This window comes from Phoca vitulina, unplaced genomic scaffold, assembly GCF_004348235.1.
Source record: "Phoca vitulina isolate PV1807 unplaced genomic scaffold, GSC_HSeal_1.0 scaffold90, whole genome shotgun sequence".
NCBI classification, from domain to species: domain Eukaryota; kingdom Metazoa; phylum Chordata; class Mammalia; order Carnivora; family Phocidae; genus Phoca; species Phoca vitulina.
In genome coordinates, this window is record NW_022589793.1 from 717,299 (window position 1) to 744,608 (window position 27,310).

Consider the following 27,310-nt stretch of genomic DNA (forward strand, 5'->3'; position numbering starts at 1 on the left):
CCAGATTTTAAAACTTAACTAAAAAAAATCTGTCACCTTGCTTTAGGAAGGTTTTCCTGCAAACCTGTCAGCCCTATCTCACAAAATAAAGTTTAGTGAAACATTAAAAAATATGAATAAATAAAGGAATCTGATGAATAAAAAAAAAAAAAAGAATTCTTCCCAGAACTATGAGGAAACCTGCAAAAAATAAAGAGACCAACCAGTACATTACCACTACACACCCACAAGAATGGCTAAAATTAAAAAGACAGACTATAGCATATGAATATGATAAATGGATCTCATTGCTAATAGAAGTATAAAATGGTAAAACTGCTTTGGAAAATGAGTGGCCATTTTTACTAAGCTAAATATGTGCTTATCCTATGACCCCGCAATTATTCCTAGTATATACCTTAAAGACAAATGTCCATCAGAAGAGATGTAAAAGAGTATATTTGTAGACACGATTCATAATAGCTCCAAACCAAAGCCACCAAAATGTCCATCAACAGGAAAATGGAAGAATATAGCAATAAAAAAGAATAAACTAGTGGTATATATGACATGAATGAATCTCACAGACATTGAAACATTGGATAAAAAAAGTACAAGCTGTAGGATTCCATTTATATGAAGTTCAAGAAAAGAAAAAATCTTTATGTAATTCTAAAATTAAAATTACCTCTATAACATGGGTGTCTGGCTGGCTCAGTCACTGGAGCATGTGACTCTTGACCTCGGGGTTGTTAATTTGAGCCCCACATTAGGTATAGAGATTACTTAAAATCTTTTAAAAAAATAATAAAAATTACCATAAGATGCATAGGTGTGTGTGTGTGTGCGTGTGTGTGTATGCACGCGCACATGTGCGTGTATGGACACTGGGAAAGAAGTTAGGGACTAAGAAGGGACCTGTGGGATTCTGGAAATGTTCTCTATCTTATCTGGATGGTTACCCATGTATGTACTGTTATGTACTTATGTGAAAATTCATTCACAAGTAGTATACTTTGTTATGCCTCAGTAAAAAAAAATAAGTATTTAAAAATATATGTAATGGAAAAAACTTTGTAATGGATAGAAGTAAGTACATCAAATGTTAACAGTGTTATACTTTAGGTGGTCACATTTTTTTTGTTTTTATATTTTTCTGTATTCTCACCTTAAGTAGACAATATATTGTCTTTATAACATCTATATATTTATTAAATATATATGTATTATATATACAACAAATAACAAAACATGGGAAAAACAGCTATACTCAAGGTGGTCAAATTTTTTTCTTTTTAATATTTTTTTGTGTTCCTCTCAAGTATAATATATAGAATATATATAATGTATACAATATTTATATTTGTTAAATATATATATTTTATATTATATATAAAAACATATATTAGAAAAATATATGTTTTTCACATAATGATTGGCTCATACAATTTTTTAATTTATTTATCTATTACTATCTTTTTTCTTTACTGAATATCACTAAGGAGCCTAGGGTGTGCTAATCAACATGTGATTGCATCATGACCAAATCAAGAAACTTACTTAGTTCTGGAGTGTATGAATTAGAAAGTGAAAGTCTCCCATAATCACTCCCTATGGGAATAATCACCGGGAAAATTTCTGTGTATACTTCTCAGGATCATTAAATGCATATACTGACATGAGTATAATATGTTGTACATCACATACATACATTGACATGGATACAATAATAATAATTAGTTTTATGATTTAATAGAAATGAAATCCTATCATAATAATGTTCTGAATCTTGTTTTGTTTACTTACCTGCATTTTTGGTCAACTGCTTATGGTAGGACTTTTAGGACTTCCCATTTTTAAGATAACCAAGGAGAAATCTTCACTTTACTTAGATCTTATTCTTTCATAATATCATACCAGAATGTATTCATTAAGCTGTTAAGGAATATTTATCTCCACTTAGTGCTCTATTTGTGCATTTTAAAGCCTCATACAGTTTAATTTTGTTATATATGGTATAAAGCCAAAGGAAACAAAAATAAATAATATGCCAAAATATTAGTGTATTAACAGTGGATATCTATGGGGCATGATATTGTGATATTTATATTTTTGTACATTCATTTCTAAATTTTATATGATGCACACATTAATTTCTTAACTAAAATCAAAGAAAAAGAAGAAAATGTGAATCCTGGTTGAAAAGCCAAGCATTGGGAATAAAGAAGCACCAGAGGAAATGGACTTAAAACATGTGAAGGGCTGTCATGTGGGTAGATTATACCTGTTCTATATAATTAATGGTGTAAATTTAGAACCAATGTGCAAAACTAAAAAGAATTAAATGGAAAATAATTTAAGTTTGAATATGGAGGAAATTTTGATAGATCTTCCAAAAGAGGGAATTTTGAGTTCCTCCAACACAGAGTGTGCATATAATGCTCCTCATTGAAAATATGTTTGATGGTTTTGGAAAAAATCATCTTATAAATATGAAGTACTGTAAAATCTTCCCAGGAAAACTATTCTTTAAAAGTCTTGATGTCTCTACATTGCATCTGGCTCAATTTCCATGGCTTTTCTTGACCATTGAATCACTTGGTTCTGTCCATGTCTCCTATTTCTATTGCACCTACTCCATTGTCTATGTGAGTGGCTTTTTTCTCCTGTTAATTTGAATAATTTTTTAAAAAACTTACTGAATAATAAGAACCATAGCATTTATATGTGTGTGATAAGTTAATTCATGTGAACTAGCTAGAGTTATTAGCATATATAGAGTCTCATGGTAGTTTATTAGAAGACCAAAATTATATGTTTTCAAGAATTAAGTAGAGTGGAAAACAATGTGCTAGAGCAGTTTACCAGTTTCTGTTATAAGTACTGAAGTGAAGAATGAGCTACATTTTCCCCACTGCTGAAGGGAAGTCAGTTCAGAATAAAATATAAATATGAAAATCTTCTGATTTGGTACTAACTTTTATTCCTCCCTTCCCCCTTTTCCTTCCCCTTCTTATTTTTTTTCTAATTCATATTCTAGCTTTGAAGCTCTATTTACTGATCTGGAAAAGAGACGATATGAGTTAGGGATTGCTAGCTTTGGTGCCTCTATTACTACCATGGAAGAAGTCTTTTTTAGGTGAGCAAGGATGCATAAGGAAAATAAAAACAAAAACCATTGGGGAGGAAGAACCACATCTTGGTCCCTTTTGTAAACTCACCAAACTCAGAGTCACACATTAGAAATTTAAGAGGTGTGGAGAGGAGAGAACCAACATGATTTTTTTTTTTACAGTAATAACCCCCAAAAAACACCACTATCATTTTTTTAATTATGTTATGTTAATCACCATACATTACATCATTAGCTTTTGATGTAGTGTTCCATGTTGTTTGCGTATAACACCCAGTGCTCCATGCAGAACGTGCCCTCTTTAATACCCATCACCAGGCTAACCCATCCCCCAACCCCCCCCTCACACCACTATCATTTTAAAAAAGAGCAGATATTTTGATTCATCCAAAGTATGAATTAGATGTTAATTTTTAACTTGAATGAGTTCAATTTAATGAAACACTCAATACCTTGCCCTAATTTTCCTAGCCTTACTATGGTCTGCCAGCAGTCCTGTGACTGGGGTTTGGGAACCATTCTTCTACCAGAGTTTACCCTGTTGCCTCCCTATAATGCCCCTGCCAAGTCAGTAAGCAAACCCAGGAGCCTTTTTTTTTTTTTTTTAAGATTTTATTTATTTATTTGACAGAGAGAAACACAGCAAGAGAGGGAACACAAGCAGGGGGAGAGGGAGAAGCTGGCTTCCCGCAGAGCAGGGAGCCCGATGCGGGACTTGGTCCCAGGACCCTGGGATGATGACCTGAGCCGAAGGCAGACGCTTAACGACTAAGCCACCCAGGCGCCCCACCCAGGAGCCTTCTGAGTTGAATGTTTCTCCTGTTGCATTCTCCAAACAAGATATTATGGGGTAGAGTTGAAATTCAATGCTTTGTTACTATTTTTTTTTTTTTTATGTAGAGTCAGTAATCTGGAAGATTCACAAACAGATATCCAAGCTATCCAAACTCCACCTCCCACTGTGATGAATGAAGTCTCAGTTAAGAACCAGAATAGGAATATGTCAAGCAATTGTTCTACCATGAACGAAAGCCCTGCTATTATGTTTAATACTGGGGTAAGCACCTTTGCTAAGAAACCTGATGTATATTTATTTGATTAGGGCACAAGAGGTACATTTTTGTTTACTATTTGAACAAAGGTAGTGTGGAGTTCTTAACCACCGCACCCTACCAGACAGGGAGCAGTCTGTACCACAACCTAATTTATTTCCTAATGCAGAAGCAAAAAGGTCTAGGTAAAAATCACAGCTCTCACTCACACATTGCTATTCCTCAGTTCTTTTTTATGTCTTAGAATTCTTTTTTTTTTTTTTTTTCAAATTGCTAACCCAGCAATTTGGTAGTTCACTGAAGCTGGAGTACACTGGAAAGAGCATGATTTTTAGTAATCAAACATGCCCAATATTGTAAGTTTTTGCAATGGGAATTGATAATGCATAAGGAATGTTTCCCTAATTGGTGCAGTCCTCAGTATGGGAAGTCCTTGTGAGTTGCCCAGCATTTCTTTCCTTCTCCTTCTAATTCTCTCTTCCCCCTATAAAGAAGCCTGGTTTTCTTGACTGTTAAGAGTCTGGGGAAAATCATCCTGTTGAGATTTCAAGTGTGTTATATGAAAATTCAGACCTTAAACACTGTATTTAATACTTTACAATAGAGATCAGCAAACTTACATAAGGGAATAATAGATATGTAAGGTGGGGTTGGCCACATGGTCTCTCTTGCAATCCTGTCCTTGTAGCACAAACACAACCATAGACAACACAGAAATGAATGGATATAGCTGTGTTCCAGGAAAACTTGATTTACAAAACACATCATAATTTGTTGACTCCTGCCTTACAAAGAAAAGACTGATCATACTCTTATGTAGTATCATACTGTGCTTAGATTCTATTCTCAGTATTTATTTAGATAAATTTTATGTGTCTTCTACCCTAAAATTCCAGAGTGTTCATTCATCTTAATGAATTTCATCAGGAATGATCTGTTTGGGTCCATGAATATTGTAATATTGTTTCTTTTTTCCTTCTTTAGTATTCCCTCTATCACCAGCAGTTCTGTGCCTTGTTCATAAAGAGGGCGATGTTCAGTTGGCGGAATTGGAAACTGATTTTGCTACAGATACTGGCACTTCTAGGTTCCTTTATTTTTCTCTCAGAGGCTAATAAGTTTTTACATACTAAAGATGAAAAGGCCAGACAAATGGATTTGGATCAATATGGTCGAACAATTGTGCCTTTATCTATTTCTGGGAATTCTAATTTGACCACGATTTTCCTAAAACATCTTAGGAGCATGCTAGAGTCTCACAAACACACACTTAAGGAAGTGCAAGGTAAGACTCTAGGTAAAAAAGACTGCTCTTAGATGAAGATCTGGTTGTGTGATTTGCAAAGAAGGTCAACTATGTATTTGGCTACAGTATAACTAAAGACTTAATGTGCTAGCTCCTCCGAATACATTTATTTTTAAGATAGTAATAATAAAAATTTACATTTACTGAGCACTTGTTTTTGGCAAGAACCCAGCTAAGTATTGTACCTGTGTATCATTTAAAATGAGCAATCACCCCAATTTAGTAGATATTTTTATTACTGATACCAGTTAAATGAGGAGCACTGACATTTAAGGAAGTCCAGTAATTTGCACCAAATCAGACATGTAGTAAATACAGAGACGTGAAATTTAACCTGTCCTACCTGATGTCTGCAAACCACTCACTACATGACATTACTTCTCTGATCATAAAGTTTATTCTCTTTCAAGTCATCAGTTCCTCCCAGATACTATATTTTTTTTAACTGCCACCTGATGAACAGTGTTCTGAGTTAGCAAACAGCCTGCAGTATTGGCAAACCTGTGTGGTTCTTTTTTTCTCTCATTGAGGTTCTGTTGTGAAAATACATTTCAGAAATGATTGTTCCTTATAATACTGATTCTACAACCTACAAGTAATAGATTGGCTGACTACAAATAATTGTCCCTATTATTCCTCTGCTATAAGTAGTAAGTAAGCATTTGTTAACCAAGGTCACACATGAGGACAGAGGATGAAGGATAAAATAATTATTTTTTTAAAAATTACAGTATACTGCTTATGTTAAAAAAGTAAAATGATTAACTGAATATACTTGTTATATTGATAATGAGATAAATACAATAGAATAATACAGAAGCCCCACTGATATCCATTTTTAATTGTTATTGTTTTATTCATTAGCTAGAAATTATCTAGGCATAGAGAGAGAATATTTAGGCTTAACCAGTCCCACTTTGTTTTAAGAAACTTACATGTACTTTTCTAAGTTGTGCTCTCATTATCTTAGCCACAGAACCTTGTATAGGTGAATTCTACTAATTCTATATGGTTTCAATTCCAACCTGCATACCTTTTCTAACTGAATTTTTTAGGATAAAGATAGAGCAAGAAATGCTTTATAACTTGCTCTCTCTTTTCCCCAAACTACAAGAAAATGTTTTGGGGGGCACCTGTGTGGCACAGTGGGTTGAGCATCCACACTTGGTTTTGGCTCAGATTGTGATCTCATGGTTGTGTGGGGCTCCATACTCAGCATGGAGCCTGCTTGAGCTTCTCTTTCCCTCTCCCTCTGCCCCGCTCACTCATGCACACACACACACACTCTCTCTCTCTCAAATAAATCTTTTAAAAAGAATGTTTATTAATGAGGAAATAGATTTCTAGATAATTTCTCATCTGTAGCTTTTTTCTCAAATAGTACATGCATTAACACTGGGGAAATCACTGCTAACTTTTTAAGCAGAGCCATAAAATAAGTGGGTATGTGCTTTAGAAAGGATATGAGCTTATAATAACTGAAAAATGCCACCTGCCCTCCCAAACAAAAGTTTACATTTCCTTTTCATCCACAATTTAGATGAATGCCTCTTTTTTGGAATTTATTTCACTGAATTACAGTAGAACATTTTTTGTGCATCTCTCAAACTAATTATGGAGAGGCCACAACTTCTTTTATATCTCTAGAACCTAACCCAATTCCTGGCACACAATGAGTGTATAATTGAAATAGTCTTATCAAATTGAATTAAATGTGAGGGAATGATTCAAAAGGGGACAGATCCAATGTCAATGAAGTCAGCTGGGATGTAATTGTGATAATCGAGGCAAGAGAGATTAAGGCTGTGAAAGAAGGAAAGAAAGATAGATTTGAAAGATATATGAAGAGGACTAAAGTAGATTTTGTTTTCTCTTTAGAAGTGGAGGAGAGAAGAACCATTAACACTGAATTTCATACTTTAGCTTTTTATTTTGAGATAATTGTCAATTTACTGTTGTGAAAAATAATACTGAGAGATCTTGTGTACCAATGGTAACATCTTGCAAACTATATTACAATATCCCCACCAGGGTTTTGACATTAATACAGAACATTTGGTTAGCCACAAGGATCACTACTGTTGCTCTCTTCATTCCCTCTCTACTCTGGCAATCACTAATCTGTTCTCCATTTGTATAGTTTAATCATTTTAGAATGACAAAAAAATGGAATCATATAATATGTACACTTCTGGGATTGGCATTTCACTCAACATAATTCTCTGGTGTTCCATCATTCATTCCATCATATGCTATGAGCCGTTCCATCATGGGGTTTGTACCATAGTTTGTTTAACCATTCACCATTGAAGGACACCTCATTTCCCCCCTCTCCCAGGTTTTGTCTTTTACGAATAAAGCTGTTATGAAATTTCATGTACAGGTTTTTATGTGAATCTGTATCTTCAGTTCTATGGGATAAATGCCTGGGATTGTAATTTTAATTGTTGACTTGTATGATAGTTGCGTGTTTGATTTTTGAAGGAACTATAAAACTTTTTCAGAGTGACTGTACCCTTTTACATTCCCACCAACAACGAATGAGTGATCCAGTTCCTTTGAATCTTCCCCAGCATTTGTGTTGTCACTATTTTTATGTTTATTTTTCATTCTGATAGGTATGTAGTGATATTTCATTGTTGTTTTCATTTGCCTTTGACATCCTTTCATGTGCTTATTGACATCTGTATATTATCTTCACTGAAATGTGTATTCATGTGTTTTGGTCATTTTCTAAGTGGATGGTTTTTTTTTTTTTTTTTACTGTTGAGTTTTGAGAGTTCTTTATATAGTTTCTCTCATACTGTTTATTATCTTTTCATTATCTTAATGGGTTTTGCAGGATAAAAGTTTTTTATTTGGATAAAGTCCAATATATCCATTTTTTTATGGATTGTGTATTTTGTATCAAGTCTAAAACTCATTACCTAACCCTAGATCCTGAACATTTTATTTTAAATGTTTATAGTTTTCTAAAAGTTTTAGCTTTATACTTAACATCTAAATTCATGATCCATATGGCATTAATCTTAATAATAAATGTGAGTTGTGGGTCAAGGTTAAATTTTGTGCTTGTGGATGTCCAATTGCTCCAGCAGCATTTGTTAAATTATGATATCCATTAAAATTTTTTTGCTCCTTTATCAAAAATCAGTTGGGTGTGTGTGAGTCGGTTTTGGGATCCCTTTTTATACTCCATTAATCTGTGTATCTGTTCCATCACCAATATCATGCTTGAAATCTGGTAGACCAATTCCTCCCACTCTTTTCTTGTTTTCTAAAGTTGCTTAGTTCCTTTGCTTTCCATTTAAATTTTAGAATAAGCTTGTCTATAAATACAAAAACTTTTTGTTGGAATTTTGATAAAATCTTACTAAATCTGTATATCAATCTGGGGAGAAGTGACATCTTTACTGTGTTATATATTCTGATCCATGAACACAACTGATTTATTTAGAATTCCATTTATTAGGAAATTTTTTGTTTCTTTCATCAGTGTTGTGTACTTTTCATCACACATGTCCTGTACATGTTTTGTTAAATTTACACCTAAGTATTTCTTTTTTGAGTAAATGTAAATGGTATTGTATTCTTAATTTTGGTGTCCATATGGTTATTCTAGTGCATAGAAAATAATTGATTTTTGTATGTTTATTTTGTAACTTGCAACCTTGATGAACTCATGTATTAGTTTAAAAAAATTTTTTGTGAATTCCTTTGGATTTTCTACATAGACAGTCATGTCACCTGCAAATAAAAGCAGTTTCATTTCTTCTTTTATTATCTGTATGCCTATTATTCCCTGTTTATGCTTTATTGCACTGGGTAGAGCCTCTAGCACAGTGCCAAATCAGGGTGGTGAGAATGGGCATTCTTGTTCCCAGTTTTAGGAGGAAAGTATGCAGTCTTTCATCAAAAATATAATCTTAGCTGTAGAGATTTTTTTAGATGTTCTATATAAAAGTGAGGAAGTTTAGCTCTATAACCTTTTTTTCAGAGTTTTCTCATGAATGATTACTGAGTTTTGTTAAAATTTTTTCTGCATAAATTGATATGATTATTAATGGTTTTTCTACTTCAGCCTAAAATATGGTGAATAACACTGGTTGAGTTTTAAATATTGAACCAGCCTTGAATCCCTGGAAATAGACCCCACTTGACCATAGTTGTAATTCTTTTTATATATTGATGAATTTTATTGCTAATATTTTGTTAAGGGGTGTTACATTATATTTGTGAAAGATATTGGTCTGTAATTTTCCTTTTTCTTGGTACTGTCTTTTATGATTTTTCTATCAGAGTAATACTAACTTGATAAAATGAATTCAGAAATGTTCCCTCCTCCTGTATTTTCTGAAAGATATTGTGTATAATTAGTGTTGACTCTTCCTTAAATATTTTGTAGAATTTTCCAGTGAAAACATCTAGACCCAATCGCTTCTTGGCCTTTTGGCTAAGATCAAGTGAAAACATCTAGACCTAGAGATTTCTTTTGGGAGGAATTTTTAATTTATGAGTTAAATTTCCTTAAGAATTATAATTATTCAAATTACCTATATCATATTGGGAGAACTGTTGTAGTTTGTGTGTTTTGAGGAAGTGTTCTATTTCATCTAAAATGTCAAATTATATGTGTAGAGTTGTTCACAGTATTCCTTTATTACCCTTTTGATGTCTACAGGATCTGTAGTGATTTCCCCTATGTCATTTCTAATATTGGTAATTTATGTTTTATTTTTGTTTCCCGTTCTCTTTCTCACTGTGCTTTTAGCTGAGTATTTTCTAATCAACCTGTCTTCCAGTTTCCTGTCTACTCTTCATTTGTGTCCAACCTGCTATTTATTAATTGTAGTTGATTTTTTTTCGACTCTAAAATCAATATTTGATATTTCCTATGGACTTCAGTTCTCTCATAAATATTCTGTCTCTAATATCTAGTTTATATGTGGATGTATTTCTATTTTCTGTGCTTTTTTTGGTTCTCTGTTTTGGTATGCCTAGTAATTTTTTAATTGAATGCCAGATATTGTGTATGAAAATTACATAGACTCTACTTGAGATTATCTTCTCCAGAGGAGGCTTAATTTAATTCCTGAAAGGCAGTGAGATTAAGGGAGGATCTAAATCCAATCGGGGATTTAAGTGATTTGAGACTGTGTTGAAATTTTTATAAGAACTGATCTATACCTTACTGTTACTCTTAGGGTATAGACCTTCAGGAGCCCCACTGAAAGCTTGAGGATTTACCAATGCATTCCATAACTTATAAATCTAAAATGCCTTAAAGGGAAAAGGGGTATGGAATGTTTGGCTCAATTCAGTGCATTTCCATCCTTCTAGGGGCTTATCCCACAAATGTTGATTGCTATTTTAGATATCTAATACCTTCAAAGAGGTGATTTCTTATTTATTTAATCCATTTTTTTTTTTATTTTCACAGAGGGAGGTTTTTTTCTGCTTTAAGCAATAAAATCTATAAGTGGAAATACTTACGGATCTCTTTAAGATAGATTGGGGCAGCTGGGTGGCTCAGTCGGTTAAGCATCTGCCTTTGGTTCAGGTCATGATCCCAGGGTCCTGGGCAAGGAGACTGCTTCTCCCTCTCCTCCACATTCATGCTTTCTCTTGCTATCTCTTTCTCTCTCTCTCAAATAAATAAATAAAATCTTTAAAAACAAAAGAAAGATAAGAAAACCTATACTATGTTGCCTGTGTTTTCTCAGTGAAGTAGGAATCTATGTCATAGACTATGAAGTGAGAGAGCTTGGAATTGAATGATAGAATAGAGTGCTTAAAGAGAATGACAAATGTTTGAAATAATCATTATAAGAAACTTGAAAGGGATGAGAACCAAGTAAAATTATTTGTTCCTTTTCCCAACATATGTTGTAGATGATTTCTTTTGTAGATAAACTGACCAAAGCTATTTCCTCATCCTAGGTGACCTACTGAAATACTTAATGGAAAATGAAGATTGTGTCCACTTATGCATTGTTGCCTTTTCTATTGAGGTGAAGACAAATAAAATAATTCTTACTGGTCTTTTCAACAATCAAGCCTATCATTCACCATCTCTGACCCTGGCAATATTAGACAACATTCTTCTCATGACAATTGCTGGCTCTAATGCTTCCATAACAGTCTTCAATAAACCTCAGCCACACTCTAAGTATAAAAAACAAAGTGGAACGTATGTTATTCTTTTAATTAAAATTTGATTTTTTTTTATTTTTTAATTAACATATAATGTATTATTTGTTTCAGGGGTACAGGTCTGTGATTTAGTCTTACACAATTCACAGTGCTCACCATAGTACCTACCCTCCCCAATGTCCATCACCCAGCCACCCCATCCCTCCCACCCCCCTCCACTCCAGCAAACCTCAGTTTGTTTCCTGAATTTAAGAGTCTCTTATGGTTTTTTTCCCTCTCTGGTTTCATCTTGTTTCATTTTTCCCTCCCTTCCCCTATGATCCTCTGTCTTGTTTCTCAAATTCCTCATATCAGTGAGATCATATGATACTTGTCTTTCTCTGATTGAATTATTTCGCTTAGCATAATACCCTCTAGTTCCATCCACATCATTGCAAATGACAAGATTTCCTTTTTTGATGGCTGCATAATATTCCATTGTCTATATATACCACATCTTCTTTATCCATTCATCTGTTGATGGACATCTAGGCTCTTTCCATAGTTTGGCTATTGTGGACCTTGCTGCTATAAACATTGGGGTGCACGTGCCCCTTTGGATCACTACATTTATATCTTTGGGATAAATACCAAGTAGTGCAATTGCTGGATTGTAAGGTAGCTCTATTTTCAACTTTTTGAAGAACCTCCATCCTGTTTTCCAGAGTGGCTGCATCAGCTTGCATTCCCACCAACAGTGTAGGAGGGTTCCCATTCTCTGCATCCTCGCCAACATCTGTAGTTTCCTGACTTCTTATGAAATTTGATATTTTTTAAGGATTTATTTATTTATTTGAGAGAGAGAGAGAGAGCAAGAACAGAAGCAAGGGGGAGGGTCCGGGGAGAGGGAGAAGCAGACTCCCTGCCTCAGGGCTAGATCCCAGGGCCCCGGGATCATGACCTGAGCCAAAGGCAGATGCTTAACCAACTGAACCACCTAGGTGCCCCTAAAATTTTATATTTTAAATGCATCTCTCCTATATGATTACATTTACATGATTAAAAATAGCTATTGAGAGAAATTTATGTTTTCTGCTGTATTGATTTCCTGATATATCTACTTTTGTTCCTTCTTCTGCAGATTATTGGATGGATTCCAGGTGGCCTTATATATACATTTTGGCATGGCTCTTTTAATCAGTGGCTTTTCTCTCCTGACGGTGACTGAACGAGTCACTAAAGCAAAGCACATCCAATTTCTGAGTGGGGTTTATGTCCCTGTGTACTGGCTTTCTGCTCTACTGTGGGATTTCATCATCTTCTTCATTACCTGCTGCTTACTACTCGTAAGTGTTAGATACAGTTTGTTGAGGGCTCGTTTTCCTTCTGTACCCCCTGGAAAATTCCTATTTTCTTATTATGTAACTCGAAATATAACTGTATTTGGAAATAGGGCCTTCAAAGAGGTGGTTACGTTAAAATGAAGTAGTTAGGGTAGGCCCTAATCCATTCTGACTGGTCTGCTTTTTAAGAAGAGGATATTTGAACATACAAAAAGATACAAGGAGTGTGCATACACATGGTAAAGACTATGTGAGGACATAGCCAAAAGGTGGATATTTGCAAGCCAAGGAGAGAGACCTCAGAAAAACCAACCCTAAGAGAAGATAGTGGCAGGGTAGGAGGATGCTAGGCTCATCTCCTCCCAAGAACACAACTAGATAACTGTCAAATAATTCTAAATACTCCAGAAATCAACCTGAAGACTGACAGAACAAACTCCACAACTAAAGGGAGAGAAGAAACCACACCATAGAAGGTAGGAAGTGTGGAGACTGGTTTAGGGGAGAAACAGACCACTAATGCAGTGGAGGGGAGGGAGTTGTGGTCACAGAGAAGGGTGAGAGAGTAGAGGATAAGGGAATGCACAAGGGGAGCATTTCCCCAAAGCCACTGCTGGGAAAATGAGAAGGTATGATTTTTTGAGTTCCTACAACCATTAGGGCTTAAAGCCTGGAGTTTTACAGGTCAGCAGGTTTGGCTAGGATAGAGCTGTGGAGGTACTATGCTGCTCCTGGAAAGAAGACAGGCGAACAATCCAGAGGCAGACAGCATGGAAACAGTGATCTGAAAAACACTTGGGACACACAGGCAGCAGATTATTTGTTATTCTCAGAGTGCTTCCCTGAAAGGCAGCATTCACAGAGACACCTCTCTAGGAGGCAAACGAGCTGGCTGGTATTATTTCGCCCCCCTGCCCCTCATCAAAAATACACAACCACCTTCAGGAAGCAGTGCAGCACCTACACAGGCTGCCTAACTTGCTTACAATAAGTCCCACAGCCCCGTGCTGTGGTGGGACTGCCCTTCTCAGTCAAGCATGTCTCAGTCCCAGTGCAGTGGGCCCTTTGCCCAGAAGACTAGCAGAAACCCCTGACCACACTACATCTCCCAACCAAAGAGTTCTGCTGGGCTTCAGTTCTAGTGGAAGTAATATCAGGTCTCATTTAATAAGCAGACTAAAGCACACCTAGTTAAAACTATCCACATTCTGGCCAAGGACCAAATACTACCCACTGCAGACAAGGAGAGCTTCTGCAGACACCTGGCCTGAAGGATAGAGCAGGCAAAACACAATAGCAGAACACACACAGCACACACCAGAGACACTGAAGTACCAGGCTCTGGACACTACATGACTTCTTCTTCATAAAGGCATTTACTCTCAGGAGCAGGAAACATAACTGGCTTTTCTAACACAAAGAAAAAGGCAATGACTTAGACAAAAGGCCAAGATGGAGGAATTCATCCCAAATGAAAGAACAAGATAAGAGATCACAGCCAGATATCTAAGTGAAACAGATGTAAGTAACATGCCTGATGGAGAATTTAAAGCAACAATCAACTTGGTTAGATTTTAGTTCTTTTATTTCTCCAGAAAGGGATTCTTTAGTGTCTTCTATGCTTTTTTCAAACCCAGATGGGATCTTTATAAATCATTATTCAGAACTCTAGTTCCAACATCTTACTAATGTCCATATTGATTAGGTCCCTGACAGTCAGTATTGCCTCTCCTTCTCTCTTTTGAGGTGAGTTTTTCCATCTTGTCATTCTGTCCAGAGAATAATAGATGAATGAGAGAGCAAAATACTAAAATGGCAACAACAATCCCAGAGAGATATACACTAAACAAATCAGAAGAGATCCGAAACTGGGGGTGGGGGTGGGGGGGAGGTGAGAGAGAGAGAATATAATCAGACGGGTGAGCGAATAGAGCAATACACTATCTCCTGAGTGCATTTTGGTCAGTTTGTTAGAGGAAACTACACCTCAAAATTGTAAAGAAAGAAAAACTTATATATGTACAAAAATAAAATGAAATGCAATGAAAGGATAGAATGTAACTGTGAAGATGAAAATTAAAAAAGACTTTAACAAAACAAAACAAAAAAAGAGAATATGATCAGGCGGGTGAACAGAACAGAGCCATACACTAGATTTTGGGTGTATTTTGGTCTGGTAGAAGAAATTGTATCCCAAAATTTTAAAGAAAGAAAAACTTAGGTATATACAAAAATAAGATTAAATATAATGAAGGGATAGAATGTGACTATAAAAATGAAAATTAAAAAAAGATTTTAAAAAAAGGAGTTGATAAAATAACTTGATTGAAAAAGAAAAGAAAACTAAAATTAAAATTAAAAAAATTAAAGTTGAAAGACTAAAGAATCATGGGAAAAAAGACATGAGTTCTAGGTGTATATTCCCCTAGTGCTGGAGTTTTGCAGTTCTCATTGATGGGTGAACTTGGTCTTGGCTGGATGTGCTTGTTGGTCTTCTGCGGGGAGGGGCCTGTTGCATTGATTCTCAAATGTTTTTGCACCAGGCGGAATTGCACCACCCTTGCCAGGGGCCCAGGCTAAGTAATCTACTCCAGTTTGCTCGATGTGCTTTTGTTTTCTGAAGGCTTTCCGCACAGCTTTAAAGGATGAGAATGAAAATGGTGGCCTCCAAATCTCTGGCCTTGTGGAAATTCACAGTGCCTGGATAGATAAAACCTGACTTATATATGCCTACCTGGATGAGACTAATTTGAAAAGCAAAGGAGGACTGCCCAGAACGCTGGGCCTCCTCTGAAGTTTCTTGGCTGAACTCGGCCGGATTCTTACTGCACCTCAATTAGTCTCATCTTTGAGCAGGGGCCCGACTGTGCCACAGATCATGGTTTATGGCAACCCCAAGCTGAGAGCCCACTCCTGGGCTCACTTGTTGCAGCCAGCTTCCCTGATCCAATATCTGGGAGCTCTGCCCCCAATCAAAAGACACAGGGTATCAGATTGGATAAAAAAGCGAGACCCATCAATATACTGTCTGCAAGAGACTCATTTTAGACCCAAAGACACCCCCAGATTTAAACTGAGGGAATGGAAAACCATTTATCATACTAATGGACATAATAAGAAAGCTGGGGTGGCAATCCTTATATCAGACAAATTAGATTTTAACATGAAGACTGTAATAAGAGATGAGGAAGGACACTATATCATAATTAAATGGTCAACCAAACAAGTAGCTCTAAAAATTGTAAATATTTATGCCCCTAACATGGGAGCAGCCAATTATATAAACCATTAATAATAAAATCAAAGAAACACATCGATAATAATACAATAACAGTAGGGGACTTTAACACCCCCCTCACTGCAATGGACAGATCATCTAAGCAGAAGATCAACAAGGAAATAAGGGCTTTGAATGACACACTGGACCAGATGGACTTCACAGATATATTCAGAACATTCCATCCCAAAGCCACAGATTACACATTCTTCTCTAGTGCACATAGAACATTCTCCAGAATAGATCACATCCTGGGTCATAAATCAGGTCTCAACCAGTACCAAAAGACTGGGATCATCCCCTGCATATATTCAGACGACAATGCTTTGAAACTGGAACTCAATCACAAGAGGAAAGTTGGAAAGAACTCAAATAGTTGGAGGCTAAAGAGCATCCTACTAAAGAATGAATGGGTCAACACAGGAAATTAAATAAGAATTTAAAAAATTCATGGAAACCAATGAAAATGAAAACACAACTGTTCAAAACCTTTGGGATACAGCAAAGGTGGTCCTAAGAGGGAAGTATATACCACTACAAGCCTTTCTTAAGAAACAAGAAAGGTCTCAAATACACAACCTAACCCTACACCCAAAGGAGCTGGAGAAAGAACAGCAAATACAGCCTAAACCCAGCAGGAGAAGAGAAATAATAAAGATTAGAGAAGAAATCAATGAAATAGAAACCTAAAGGACAGTAGAACAGATCAACGAAACTAGGACCGGGTTCTTTGAAAGAATTAATAAGATCGACGAGCCCCTAGCCAGACTTATCAAAAAGAAAAGAGAAAGGACCAAATAAATAAAATCATGAATGAAAGAGGAGGGGTCACAACCAAAACCAAAAAAATACAAACAATTATAAGAACATATTATGAGCAACTATATGGCAACAAATTAGACAATCTGGAAGAAATGGATGCATTCCTAGAGACATATAAACTACCAAAACTGAACCAGGAAGCAATAGAAAACCTGAACAGACCCATAACCAGCTAGGAAATTGAAGCAGTAATCAAAAATCTCCCAACAAACAAGAGCCCAGGGCCAGAGGGCTTCCCAGGGGAATTCTACAAAACATTTAAAGGAGAATTAATAAAAGTTCTTCTGAAGCTGTTTCAAAAAAATAGAAATGGAAGGAAAACTTCCAAACTCTTTTTCTGAAGCCAGCATTACCTTGATCCCAAAACCAGACAAGTACCAGACCAAAAAAGGAGAATTAACAGACCAATATCCCTGATGAACATGGATACCAAAATTCTCACCAATAGGATCCAACACTGCATTAAAAGGATTATTCACTACGACCAAGTGGTATTTATTCCTGGGCTTCCAGGGTGGTTCAATATCTGCAAATCAATTAACGTGATAGATCACATAAATAAAAGGAAGGACAAGAACCATATGATCCTCTCAATAGATGCAGAAAAATCATTTGACAACATACAGCATCCTTTCTTGATTAAAACTCCTCACAGTGTAGGGATAGAGGGTACATACCTCAATATCATAAAAGTCTTCTATGAAAAACCCACAGAGAATATCATTCTCAATGGGGAAAAACTGAGAGCTTTTCCCCTAAGGTCAGGAACATGGCAGCGATGTTCACTCTCACCACTGCTGTTCAACACAGTACTAGAAGTTCTAGCATCAGCAATCAGACAACAAAAAGAAATAAAAAGCATCTGAATCAGCAAAGAAAAGCTCAAACTCTCGCTCTTTGCAGATGACATGATACTCTATATGGAAAACCCAAAGACTCCACCCCAAAAGTGCTAGAACTCATACAGAATTCGGTAAAGTGGCAGGTTATAGAGTCAATCCACATAAATCAGTTGCATTTCTACACACCAACAATGAGACAGAAGAAAGAGAAATTAAGGAGCCAACCCCATTTACAATTACACCCCAAACCATAAGCGACCTAGGAATAAATCTAATCAAAGAGGCAAAGGATCTGTACTCAGAAAACTATAGAGCAATCATGAAAGAAATTGAGGAAGACACAAAGAAATGGAAAAACATTCCATATTCATGGATTGGAAGAACAAATATTGTGAAAATGTCTATGCTACCTAGAGCAATCTACACATTCAATGCAATCCCTATCAAAATACCATTAAGTTTTTCCACAGAACTGGAACAAACAATCCTAAAATTTGTATGGAACCAGAAAAGACCCTGAATAGCCAAAGGAATGTTGAAAAAGTAAACCAAAGCTGGTGGCATCACAATCCCGGATTTCAAGCTCTATGACAAAGCTGTAATCATCAAGAGAGTATGGTACTGGCATAAAAACAGACATATAGATCTATGGAACAGAATAGAGAACCCAGAAATGGACCCTCAACTCTATAGTCAACTAATCTTTGACAAAGCAGGAAAGAATATCCAATGGAAAAAGGACAGTCTCTTCAACAAATGGTGTTGGGAAAATTGGACAGCCCACATGCAGAAGAATAAAACTGGACCATTTCCTTACACCATACACAAAAATAGACTCAAAATGGATGGAAGACCTGTCTCCAAGGGCAAGGGAAAAAAGGCAAAATGAACTATTGGGACTTCATCAAGATAAAAAGCTTTTGCACAGCAAAGGAAACAGTTGGCAAAACCAAGACAATGGACAGAATGGGAGAAGATATTTGCCAAAGACATATCAGATAAAGGGCTGGTATCCAAAACCTATAAAGAACTTATCAAACTCAACACCCAAAGAACAAATAATCCGATCAAGAAATGGGCAGAAGACATGAACACACATTTGTGCAAAAAAGACATCTAAATGGCCAACAGACACATGAAAAAGTGCTCAACATCCCTAGCCATCACGGAAATACAAATCAAAACCACAATGAGATACCAACTTACACCAGTTAGAATGGTAAAAATTAACAAGACAGGAAACAACAAATGTTGGCGAGGATGTGGAGAAAGAGAAACCCTCTTACACTGTTGTGGGAATGCAAGCTGGTGCAGCCACTCTGGAAAACAGTAAGGAGGTTCCTCAAAAAGTTGAAAATAGAGCTACCCTACGATCCAGGAATTGCGCTACTGGGTATTTACCCCAAAGATACAAATGTAGTGATCCAAAGGGGCACCTGCACCCCAATGTTTATAGCAGCAATGTCCACAATAGCCAAACTATGGAAAGAGCTTAGATGTCCATCGACAGGTGAATGGATATAAGAAGATGTGGTGTATACATATATATATATATATATATATATATATACACACACACACAATGGAATATTATGCAGCCATCAAAAAATTGAAATCTTGCCATTTGCAACGATGTGGATGGAACTAAGAGGGTATTATGCTAAGCGAAATAAGTCAGTCAGAGAAAGATAATTATCATGTGATCTCACTGATATGTAGAATTTAAGAAACAAGGCAGAGGATCATAGGGGAAGAGAGGAAAAAATGAAACAAGACAAAACCAGAGAGGGAGACAAACCATAAAATACTCTTAATCTTAGGAAACAAACTAAGGGTTGCTGGATGGGAGAAGGGTGGGGGGATGGCGTAACTGGGTGATGGACACTGGGGAGGGTATGTGTTGTAATGAGCACTGGGTATTATATAAGACTGATGAATCACAGTCCTGTACCCCTGAAACAAATAATAGATTACATATTAATTAATTGAATTTAAATTAAAATATAAATAAATAAATAAATAAATAATAATAAAATATGGAGACCCACACTATGAGTGCATGTTATTAAATGACATATCTGTGTAACTGACAATATTGTAATATATATTGTGAATATGCAACTATCCATTAGATAAAGAATCCATACGACTGAAAATTTATTTTTTATTTTTACTTTTTTTATTAAAAGATTTTATTTATTTGAGAGATTGAGAGAGAGAGCACAAGCAGGGGGAGAGACAGAGGGAGAGGGAGAAGCAGGCTCTCCGCTGAGCAGGGAGCCTGATGCGGGGCTCGATCCTAGGCCCCCAGAATCATGACCTGAGTCGACGGCAGATGCTTAACTGACTGCACCACCCAGGCCCCCTGTGTTAAAATTTTTTTAAAGTTAAATAACAAGACAAAGAGTTTGTGCTTTAAATAAAAAATGATCACTAAAAAAAATTTTTTTAAATTAAAAAAACAATTACTAATACCATAAAAAAAATAAAGCAACAATCATAAGGATATTCACTGGGCTTGTATAAAGAGTGGAAGACATCAGGGAGACCCTTACCACAGAAATATAAGAGTTAAAAAAGAATCCATCAGAAATGAAGAATGCAATAACTGAGATTGAAAACAGGTTTGATGCAATGAACAGTAAGCTGGAAGAAGCAGAGGAATGAATTAGTGATATAGAAGACGAAATAATGGAAAATAAGCTGAACAAAAGAAAAAAGAATTATGGAACATAAAAATAGACTTAGGTAACTCAGTGACTCCATCAAATGTTACAACATTTGTTTTAGGAGTCCCAGAAGAAGAAGAAGAAGAAGAAGAAGAAGAGAGAAAAGGGGGCAGAAAATTTATGTGAGGAAATAATAGCTGAAAATTTCCCTTACCTGGAGAAGGAAACAGACATCCAAATCCAGGAGGCACAGAGAAGTCCCATCAAGATCAACAAAAGCAGGCCAATAAGATGTATTGTAATTAAATTTGCAAAATAGAGTGATAAGAAAAAATCTTTAAAACAGCAAGACAAAAGAAGTCCTTAACGTACAAGGGAAAACCCATAAGGCTAGCAGATCGAATCATGGCAAGCCAGAAGGAAGTGGCATGATAAATTCAACATGCTGAATGGGAAAAATCTGCAGCCAAGAATAGTCTGTCCAGCAAGGCTATCATTCAGAATAGAAGGAAAGATAAAGAGTTTCCCAAACAAGCAAAAACTAAAGAAGTTTGTGACCACTAAACCAGCCCTGCAAGAAATATTAAAGAGGATTCTTTGAGTGGAAAGAAAAGACCAAGAATGACAAAGCCAAGAAAGGACTAGAGGAAATCTCCAGAAACAACAGAACAAATAATAAAATAGCAATAAATATGTATCTATCGATAATTAAGCCCCAGAGTTGCTTGGGTGGATGTGATGGGAGTGGGGGAGTAGGATAGGGAGTAGGAGACCTGGTTCAAAGGTATGATAGGTAAGGTATAACCAGAGATAAAAATCTTTAGAGAAATAGGCTCTCTAGAGAAATAATCTTTCTGGGAAAGGTGAGAGTTAGCCTTATTGGGGGAAAGTATACTGACTTTGTTAATTAAAAAACCATTCCAGGGGCGTCTGGGTGGCTCGGTCGGTTGAGCGTCTGCCTTCAGCTCGGGTCATGATCCCAGGGACCTGGGATCGAGCCCCAGGTCGGGTTCCTTGCTCCACGGGGAGCCTGCTTCTCCCTCTCCCTTTGCCTCTCCCCCTGCTTGTGCTCTCTCTTGCTATCTCTGTCACTGTCTGTCTCTCTCTGTCAAATAAATAAATAAAATCTTCAAAAAATTTAAAAAAAATAAAAAACCATTCCAGGTAGAAAAAAAAATAAAGGGAATTATGGTGGTTCTACTCATTGGACTATCCTCTGGTGAAGTACAGGTAGAAGTATCTTACTTCATGCTCCTAGGTTGAAGTATTTTTTAGAGGCTAATTGATTTAATTAATGAATACTTCCATGCTACATAGCGATAGGACTTGCTCTCTCCTCTAAACATTCTGGCTTGCGTTATTTTTGACTTGCCCTTCACCTTGTCTTTATCTCTGTGCCCTCTGTGTTTCAGGGAGCATTCAAATTCTGCCGGTTGGATATTTACATCACAGATTACCATTTTCTGGACACAATGCTGATCTTCGTGCTATACGGCTGGTCTGCCATTCCCCTCATGTACCTGCTGAGCTTCTTGTTTACTAGAAGTACTTCTGCCTACATCAAACTTGTCCTATTCAACTACCTTTCAGGCATTTTCAGTCTCCTCATAGATGCCACACTTCAATTTGGTAAGAGTAAGGGCTTCACAAAGTTTCTCTTTACTCAGAAGGCAGGAGCAAATAAGTAAGTAGGAATGGACTAACAACATTAGTAGACAACAAAGTTCTAGGTTTTGGGAAAATCCTGTACTTGATGTCAGTTCATAAAATTATTTTTGAGTGCCTATGATATTCTGTGTGCTATGTTAGAGCTGGGATCCTCATGCTGAACTGATGGGGCTGGACGTGACCTACAAGTCCTTTGACAAGGTTCTTCTGCTCTATCCCCACCTCCAGTAACTCCATCACATGACTAAGGAATCTGTTTTGCAACAGATATGGGAAGTTTTAGGAACATCTGTCCTGAGACTCATTTGTCAGAGAGAGAGAATACAAAAAAGCAGCTTTCTTTTTAGAAGGACCGGCCTCAGAAAGTTCGAATAAATTCTATCTCAACTATATGAGGCCATTATTATCTTTAAAAGTGTTCCCCCTTGATGTTATGGCAGTTTGTAGTGAGGTGAAGAGAGGGAAGAGTGGAGGAGAAAATTGAGTTCTTGGGAGAGGCTGACAGTTTTGTTCAAGGAAGGTTTTATGGTGTGGCTTTTCTTCCCTAATTCAATGAAAAGGCACAAGATCATGAGCACCCTAACAAGATTTTCCAGGAAGAAAATCTCTATATGCATCTGACATACATATAATTATTTAAGCCAGTTTTCCTCCCTCCCAGGACTGGTTTCTACAGTATTCTTGAATTTGTATTTCCTCATTTTCCTTCTTTGATTTTGAGATTTGGGACGATCATCACTGGAATGGCCACTGTTGTAAATGGAGTTGTTGATTCACCCTCTAATGTGCATTTCAGTTGGCCTCAGCCCTTTCCCACATCCTCCTTTTCTGTTGTTGCTCCACAAACACTGGCTCCTGCCTTGTTCCCTTTGCCCTTCCCTGGTCACAAAAGAATAGTTCGTAATTTCCTTTGGGAATGAATATTTCCCATGCATAAGACTTAAGCTTATGCATAGCGGGTGAAAAAACTTGTTAACAGGTATGTCTTAGCACTCATTCTCACAAAGGGATACCCAAATTATGGAAAGCAAATGTTTGTACATTTTTGCACACTTGTCCAAAGAGTACTACTTTGTGATGTGAGGAAGACTCACCTGAAAGCATTTGAGTCTGTGAGCCCGAATCTAAAAGGAAATGATCATTTAAGGGACTAGAGAGAAATAGTTGTTTCAGAGTAAGAATAGGAATAAATTACTGTGTTAGAAAGTTTTTGAAAGACTTTTTTAGGAGGACTGTGTTGCAAAGAGTAATGCAGAATAGGATGAGAACAAAAAGGAAGCCAGTAGATTTGGCAATTAGAAAGTCAAAGGAGACTTCCACTTTTGAGCAGCAGAACAAACACTATGATACTGTGCCAAAAATAATGAACTGAGGAGAAAGTACAGAATTGGCAGAGGCCAACAATAAAATGAAAGCAAGTGTCCTTTAAGATAAGCAAGCATCAAAGGTAGCTTTGATTTGAGGTTACTGAGAGCATCTTTTGACCTTAATTTTCCATTTTATAAGTTGTGAGGAACATAGAGGTCAAAATAAAAAGCATAAAGGTACAACAAAGGTGTAATATCTTCCTCTTTAAAATTTGAAGTTCAAAGGGTTATGTCTTCATTATAAGGGTGAACAAAACTAAGGCCGCAATAGGACACAGAAAGGAAATTTGTAAGGGTTGAATTTGGCACTGAAATGAGGAATAATAATTTCCCTTTGGACTTTGTAAACACATGTAACTATTCATACTGGCTTGTGTCCTGACATCATAGAACCTATGTAAGCTAAAAAACATAACCTGATAATTTATTTTAAATAATCTCAGTTGGTTGTGCTCTCAGGTGAGTGGCAAAGGGATACATAATTCCTCTACTTTAAAGTATTCCCATAGTTAAATTTGCTAGAGAACTTTGAAATCAAATAAAAGAAGAAAGAAAGAAAAAAGAAGAAAAAAACAAGGTCTTAAGAGCCCGTGCTAGCAGAAACCACAAATTGTAGAATCAGAATCAGACCTGCAAAATTAAGATTTGGGGATTTTTAGAATGATATAAAACATGTATGTTTAAAATATTTAACTTGTAACAGAGTCTTAGGAATATGAGCAAATAATAGAATATAAATAATAGAACATGTATTCATGTATGTTATATATATATGCATACAATGTAAATATATATGTTTAAATTATTAATATGTATAATGTGCAATTAATATGCATAAATATGTATGTTTAATATATTTAAATTGTAATAGAGTGTCTTGGGAATATAAGCAAATAATGGAATATATATAATAGAATATATAATAAATAATAGAACATATATACATATATATGCATATGCTACATATGTACATATATGTATATATATGCATAATATATATATAGACAGAGAGAGAACAAGTAAATTTGAAAAAGATCCAAATAGAATCCTGAGAAATGTTAAGATTTAGTAATAATTTAATTTAAGAACTCAATATACGTAGAAGTATCACCGTATAGATGGGCATTGTTTTTAATCCATTCCATCACCCTATGTTTTTTGATTGGAGCATTTGGCCCATTTACATTCAAAGTAATTATTGAAAGATATGTATTTATTGCCATTTTATTACTTGCTTTATTGTTGTTTCTGAAGTTTTTTCTGATCTTTTCTTGTCTTTCATGTTTTGCTGATTTTCTTTAGTGATGTATTTAGAGTTCTTTCTCTTCATTCTTTACATATTTATTAGTGGTTTTCAATTTGTGGTTACCATTAGGTTTGTATATAACCTGTCCTGCATATAGCAGTCTATATTAAGTTGATGGTCATTTAAGTTTGAACTCATTCTTTTCTCCCCTCCTCCCCACATTTTAGGTATATATTATTATATCTTATATCCCTTTTTGTGAACTTAAATGCAATTTAAAATTTAGCTCCACAGCCACATTAGCCACATTTCAAGTGCTCAGTAGTCTGATGTGTGTACTGGTGCAGCTATAGGGCTATTCCGTATTCATAAAAAGATAGTGCTGGTGTATATTGTGCCATCTTTGGCATCTGTTCATTTGGCCAATAGCCCGAATTTTTCAATCTGGATCAATTACTTGTCTCTTTATCAGTTTAAAATCTATACTGGACAGAATCACCATGGCTTGGACACTTGAAGTTTCACTTCTTGGCCATCTCTCTTTGCCCAAAGTGTCTTACAGGAAATTTCTGTTTAGACTAGCCTTTTATCTTCTTTCTAAAAAACTGAATTCATGATCAGAATTCCATAATGTCAATTTCATAAATTAAGCATGTTCATATCTCCAGGAATTTAGTCTCTAATAACTGTTCATATTAAATGCATTCTTGAGAGAGAGAGTAGTTATCTATCAGCTGGTTCCCTTGAAGATTTTTCTACTCTCAAACATGTCATAATTTCCCTATCTGTTCCCTACTGTTGAATTCTAGGCTGTATCTCCAACCTCTACTTTACTCCCTTACTTGACCAATTAAGATTAGAAATATAAAAAATAGTGGTGGTTTCCTATCCATATCAGGTGCCAGGAAGTCTAATCCCATGGACACCCACTTCACCAAAGAGACTTTTCAGAACTCTGCAATTATCAACACAAAGTGTGTCACTGGATGTCAATTGGAACAAACTTATTGGGAAGTAATTAGTGTTCTTCAAATATAATAATTTTAATTATTATTTTTAATAATTCTCTGAACTTGGTTTGACCATCCTTGGGGGATTTGTTGTCCTGGGGATAGTTCATTTCCTATAATGAAATCTAATCTTATCATCTTTTTTAGAAGTTCAACATAAGATGTCAAAATCCACGAGAGCCTTCATACTTAATTCATTACTGTTCTTTCCCAATTACAACTTTGCGAAGTGTATCAGTGACTATTTTACTTTCTACCAGATAAAGAAATGGTGCTCTGGAAATAAGCCTCCTATCTACCTAAACTGTAGTAAAGAAAGTAAGTATTATTAACCTTAAACATAAAACTGCCAGTAATTTTACCAGCAAAAATGGATTAATTGGAGAATGACAGAGAATTGCAATGCAGAACAAGCAAGTTACAGCAAACCATAGGCAAATCTCACAAACATTATTTTAGAGAGGAATATTATTTAGGAGGCGGGAGGAAGATGAGAGGGACTGTTTGAACAAAACTCCATTAGAGAGAAGCAAAAGTTCAGGGTGATGACTGTTTCTCATTGGCTGAGTTGCAGGGTAGTCAATTTCTTATAGGAGACGCAATGTACATTTTTGTTGTTGTTGTTGGGGCCTGTAATCATGATTCTTTCCTGTTGAGGATTCTTTTTTTGGATCTATGATTGACAATTCTTCTTGTCATTAACAACTGGTAGGGTGTGAGAGTTCCCCCTGCTAGCCTCCTGACTCCACTTTAGTGAGGCTTCCCTTTATTAATTTTCCCAGGATTCTTGGGGTCCCTAAGCCTAAGAAATTAGTTTCAGGCTTAGCCCATGAGAAACGTGGGGAATCAGCCCTTATTTCAAAAGAGAGAGTCAGGACACATGTTCAGTACATACATCATTTTGTAAGACTGGGGGAAAACCTTTGTAAATATAATAAAACCTCAAAAGCAAAGCCAAGGTAACTTAAAGTAGTCATCAGATATAAAAATAAGAGCTACTAATAATCAACCACCTAGTAACTACTTACATTATTTTAAATTTTCACAACCTCAAGTTCTCAGTTTTTATACTCATTTCGAGGAAGAGGACTGTGTGCCCTATGCCACACAGCTTTTATGGTCCAGAACTGGGATTCACAGCTTATGTTCCCTCGTTGCATAATGTATTTCATCTTTGGAAAAGAACCTCCAGGGGAAGAATTTGTATGATATTTAGTTTTGTTATCTCCCACCACCTTCACCACTCATAATCACCCAAACTCACCTGCCCACAACCTTTTTGAAGGAATGGGTGAAATCTATTCTCCAGCATTTAATATAGTATCTGCATATAGAGGAACTCAACTGTTTTGTGCATTTTGTTTTGTTTTGTTTTAGATAATTAAGTAACGGTCAGGATATGGTGATTTGGGTGGTAAAGAGGTGTACAATAGAGAAAAGAGCCAGAAAGGAAAGTAAGAGAAA

At 36.0% G+C, this 27,310-nt stretch overlaps 1 protein-coding gene across 1 annotated transcript in view; it reads left to right on the plus strand.

Moving 5' to 3' along the window:
• The window catches only part of LOC116626774 (ATP-binding cassette sub-family A member 3-like), a 199,460-nt gene that overhangs the window by 55,160 nt on the left and 116,990 nt on the right, over positions 1-27,310 (plus strand). Inside the window, exons 15-21 of the mRNA XM_032396277.1 lie at positions 3,020-3,118; positions 4,013-4,169; positions 5,149-5,449; positions 11,411-11,660; positions 12,744-12,952; positions 21,972-22,184; positions 25,994-26,164. Coding sequence (XP_032252168.1) covers positions 3,020-3,118; positions 4,013-4,169; positions 5,149-5,449; positions 11,411-11,660; positions 12,744-12,952; positions 21,972-22,184; positions 25,994-26,164 — 1,400 coding nt within the window. The remainder of the gene's footprint in view (positions 1-3,019; positions 3,119-4,012; positions 4,170-5,148; positions 5,450-11,410; positions 11,661-12,743; positions 12,953-21,971; positions 22,185-25,993; positions 26,165-27,310) is intronic.